Below are 5,063 nucleotides of genomic sequence, written 5' to 3'. Positions count from 1 at the left end.
GAAATTAAATGAGAAAATGTAAAGTTGTTTAAAAAAGGTCAAAAAATGTTACAAAAAAAATCATAGAATTATAAGAAAAAAAAGAGAAAAAAATGTGAAAATACCAGTATTAGAAAACTCATAAAATGATGAGGAAATATTAAATTAGTGGAAAAAATTAAGAAATTTCAAGAAGAAATTTAAAACTTAAAAGAAAAATGTTGCAAATTGTGAGAAAAAATTTGTAAATTATGACAAAAAATGTCTTAAAACAATGTGAAAAAGTAGTGAACATTTTGAGAAAAAAGTTAAGATTTTACCAGAAAAGAAGTCCTAAAATCATTAAGGAAAAACGGTTTAAAATTCAGGGAAAAAGCTTTGAAATTGTGAGGAAAAAAGTGTTAAAATGAGGGAAAATGTGAAATTGGGGGGACAGTAGTGGAATTGAGAGAAAATTCAAAGTTTTACCAGAAAAAAGTTGTAAAATTTAGAGAAGAAAGTTGTGAAATGAGGAAAAAAAGTCTTTAATTTCTGAAAAAAAAGTGATTTTTTTTTAAAGAAGGGAAAGTGTGTGAAGTCTCCAATGTACAAGAAAAAGTTCATAACATTTTTAGGATTTTAATTTTTATTTTACAAGAAAAAGTTGGTAAATTAAGAGAGAAAACTCAAAAATTGACAAGAAAATGTGAATTGGGGGAGAAAAAATGTAAGAATTATGTGAAAAAGTCAATTTTTATGAGAAAAAAGTACCAGTAGTGAAATTATCTGATTAAAAAAAGAATAAAATAAAGTTGTAAAAATATTTTAAAAAAGTAAAATTTAAAAAAAAATTCAGTAAATTATGATGTAAAGATCTCAAAGTGATGAGAAAATAAAACTAAAAATTATGAGAATAAAGGAAACATTTTACAAAAATAAAGTTGTGAAATTAAAGATAAAAAGGGAAATTATGATAAAAAAGTCATAATTTTACGAGAATAAAGTCATACATTTAAGATATACAATATAATTCACATAGAAAAGGGCGGGCCTTTTTCAAAATAAAGTTTTAAATCTGTAAAGTAAAGCAGATCCAGATTCTTGACGTCTATATCTCTGGATTCCTGCAACATAAATTTAAAAGATAATGTCGGTTAGTCTATTTAAACTTTTTAAAAGCTAAAAATAACATTTTATTTTCATAAAAGCAGAACTTTTTCCTTTAAATGTGACTTTTTGAAGCATACATTTACGACTTTGTTTTCATAAATGGTTGCATTCTTTATCAAACTTTTTTTCTAATAATTTTACGGTTCTGTTCTTGTAAAATTTGGTCTTTTTTCTCATGATTTTACATCTTTATTGTCATATATTTGCGTATTTTTCTTTCTTTCTAACAGTTATTTTCATGTAGAAAGTTGGCATGTTTGTTTTCTGGGGCTTAAACTTTGGCACAGAAGGATTAAAAACGTGAGACATTTGTTGGAGATTAACAAAAAGATTTGTGTTCATCAAAATTTCCAAAACATGATCTTGTTTTTCTTATTCTTCTACTGGATGTTTCCGACATTTGTCAACAGCTTTCCCAGGTGGACGTCCTCCTAAATTTGTGGAGATCTCTCACTTTACACTGAAGTTTCAGGACTCCCTGAGATTGAACTGCTCAGAAAAATGGAATCATTTGTGAGAATGTTTAGGATGCGTGGAAGCTGAGACGTCCGTGTGATTTCAGACATCATGAACCAGAAGGGCCAGCTGGCCTGGGAGCTGTACCTGAAGATGGGGACTCCCTTCAGCCTGCTGCAGCTTATTGCTAATGAGTGCTATAAGGTAACACCACCTCCCACCTTCATTATTCAGCATTTTTTGGTCAAAAGTGACAGAAAAACTGAACTTCTACCTAATAAAATGTGTGTTTAACTTTAGATTAACTTAGTGACACTTAAATATTTCACATACTGTAACTTATCAACCGTTAACATGGTCATTCCAACAGATTCTGCAGGAGAAAAGCGGCGGAAACCGCCGCTTTTCTCCTGCAGAATCTGCTGGAATGATCGTGTTAAAGGTTGAAAAGTTACTGCAAATCAAAGAACATAAACACTGAAGCTCCATTTTCTCAGCTTCAGAACCCACTGGATTAATTGTGTAGTATTTTCTGTCGCCAGAGTTAAAGGGTTAAACACTTGAGGATGTTTAGAGTTTGAGGCTGAAAGTGTGTCGTTCTATATTTGTTCTGGGATCATTTGACTCTTTTCTTCTCACTTAGAGCTAAGAACAAACCAAAAGCTTAGGGGAGGCTGTCCATGTGTTCTGACGTTTGAATTCATGTCTGGATAAAGCATAAAAGTAGCGTTTGAAGAGAAATAAACAGTTCGGTTCTGATCCCTGTGTTTCAGATGGGTCAGTTCTACTATGCAGCCAAAGCCTTTGATGCTCTGGAGAAACTGGATCCGGATTCCAATTACTGGGAGGGCAAACGGGGGGCATGTGTCGGTGTCTTTCAGCTCATTGTGGCAAACAAGGAGTCCAAGTATGTGGAGTCTCCCGTTATTGTGACGTAACCTGAGATATTATTCTGATCTTATGTTTGTGTTTCAGGGAGACTCTGAAAGAGGTTCTGGCACTACTTAGAGATTCTGGAAACCCTCAGGTTGAATACATCATCCGTACCATGAGGAAGTGGGCCAAAGACAACAGAGTCCTCTTGTTGTGACAATCTTCAGCATCAAACATGTGCTCACGGAATGTATTTATAAAGGAAATGTGTCAGTTTTGGCTAAAACTTGGTTGAAAGTTGTTCCTATAGATCTATATTTCTATTAAAGTGTTGTTTTGTTGTTACTTTTGAATAGATTTGTTGATTTTCCAGAAATAACTGACATGTCAGTAAAAAATAAATCTCTCAATAATAAGAAATATTAATATGTTTTTGTTGAGTAGCAGAATTCCAACAGATTCTTGTTCACACATCCGAATTCTTCATTCTCCCTTCCTCTTCATTTATCCTTCAAAACGGAGGGTTATGAATATTTTGGACGTCGCTTTCATTCGATGACATCATCAATAATTGTCCACTAGGGTTAGCGTTAGCGCGGAGCTTTCATCGCTTAAATATACATAACAACAGCGGTTTTATCATTTTATAAAGGTCATGCTACAACCAAAAATCATTACTTTTAAATGTAAACTTCTGTGATAAAAAAGCGCGGTTCACCCTGGCGTAGGTGGAGTTTGAGTGAAATTTAAAAAAATAATAATCGCGGACGGACACGACTTCCACTTCAAACTGAGGGGAAGGGAGAAGGGAAGACTTCAGTTTGGGCCCAAGTTCAGTGTCTTCTTGTTCCAGTAGCCCACGTTCCATCAGCGTGCTCTGGTACCCCAACACCAGATCTTGTTTGGCTGGGCGAGATTTGAGCATGACGTGTTTCATTGTCTCTCGGTATGAGGACCCCCGCTGGATTATGTTAATTATTGCCCCATCAATTGCTCATTTCTGGGGGTCAACTGGGAATTGAACGGCTCCAAGGAAGCCTACGACTCAATGCCTCACACCTGGATCGCTGAATGCTTGGAGATGTTAAAACCGCAACTTTATAACATAATTATGGACTCAATATATAGCATCAAAAGTGTGAATGCTGTAAGCTGAATTTGGCCGCTAAAGAGGCTAGTGCTGATAGCTGAAGATGCTGAAATTGATAGCTAAAAGATGACAGATAAAAACTTTGAGGTTAATAACTGAACATGTTGAAACTGATGGCCAGCTAAAATATTAGCTAAATGCCAAATTAGCCTAAAAAACTAAAAAGGAAAAACTGAGGTTAGCCAAAACACTTAGCATGTAGCTGAAAATAATAGTTAAATTTCAAAATATCCTTAAAAAAGTATTGCCTTAATTAGCCAAAAAAAGATAGCCTGTAGCTGAAATATTAGCTAAACTCCAAAATAACCTAAAAAAACTTGGTAAATGCCAAAAAGCTAGCAGAATGCCAATTTTCAAAACTTTAAAACCAAAACTTTGTATCTTAATTATAAAAGGCAGGAATATTATTCCAGAATAAATCGATTTAAACCTTAAATAACTTTCAATATTTTAATCTCCATAAAAAATATTTGTTGTCAAAATTACACAAATTAGAAATTAGCGCAAGCTAACATCAGGCCATTAATACCAATAAAATAAAATGACCTGGAGGGCCGGATCCGGCCCCCGGCCCTTGACTTTGACAGCAGGTATCAAACTCAGACAAAAATGTATTTTGTTTTAATTATTTATCAATGAATCAGAGTAACAACATCTGTCTTCAGTCACTACTCAGACATGGGAAGTTCTATTCCCACAATGCAACAGTGACATTAATCTAGCCCCAGGAGCTGCCAGGGTGTGCCTGTGAAAAACTTTTAATGTAGCGAGGTTTTTATGAACAGGGTATTAAAGCCTCCAGGGTCACTGCTGAGCCACAGTAACAAGGACATTTTCTCAAATAATCGCACCGCCGCTCCCAAATGTTTAAGTTTAGTGTGATCTTTACTGGCTTAAGGGACAATGCAGTCGTCTCTGCTGATTGGTCTTCTTTACCTTGATCGGGTTGATAAACTGCACCTTTAAAGATGTGCATAAATCATGAATGGTGTGGCCTGCGGAGAGATTACCAGAGGAAGGTTGCTGCTCCTGCTTATCAGGATATTAGATGTGATCATGATTTTTGGGTTTGACTTGTCTTAACTAAACTGAGTCTGAACAACATTCTTACATGTTTAAAAGACTAACAGTAAATCTCAACTTGTGAAAGCATTAAAAACGTTAGAAAATGCTGTAGAATGTGATAAAAGATGAAAAAGAAAAAAAAGTGTTTCAATGTCATTTTTATTTGTTAAAATTGCTTAGGTGACCTTTTGTTAATAATGGCCCGCTGCAGCCACTGACTGCAGATTGTTTTGCACGGAAAATTGTCTCTGCCTTTAAGCAAAAAGTTGACTCCCACCGCATGTTTGTAAACTGACCAAGATTTACACACACCTTATACCGGCAAAAATGAATTTTGGGCATGGTGAACACTTCCCCTCAAAGACGATGACATCATGGCGAGCGACACCGT

At 34.9% G+C, this 5,063-nt stretch overlaps 1 protein-coding gene across 1 annotated transcript in view; it reads left to right on the top strand.

Annotated features, from left to right (window-relative positions):
- Positions 1 to 2,879, top strand: part of LOC112157095 (intraflagellar transport protein 56) — a gene marked incomplete at its 5' end in the record, with an annotated part of 6,192 nt that extends 3,313 nt beyond the window's left edge. The window contains 3 exon segments of the mRNA XM_024289632.2: positions 1,691 to 1,788; positions 2,358 to 2,491; positions 2,560 to 2,879. Coding sequence (XP_024145400.2) covers positions 1,691 to 1,788; positions 2,358 to 2,491; positions 2,560 to 2,674 — 347 coding nt within the window.
- Between the last annotated feature and the right edge of the window lie 2,184 nt (positions 2,880 to 5,063).

The sequence above is a fragment of the Oryzias melastigma genome, linkage group LG1 (genome assembly GCF_002922805.2).
Source record: "Oryzias melastigma strain HK-1 linkage group LG1, ASM292280v2, whole genome shotgun sequence".
In the NCBI taxonomy this organism is placed as follows: domain Eukaryota; kingdom Metazoa; phylum Chordata; class Actinopteri; order Beloniformes; family Adrianichthyidae; genus Oryzias; species Oryzias melastigma.
The sequence above is the reverse complement of the archived record's forward strand: the minus strand, read 5'-3'. Positions and strand labels throughout refer to the sequence as shown.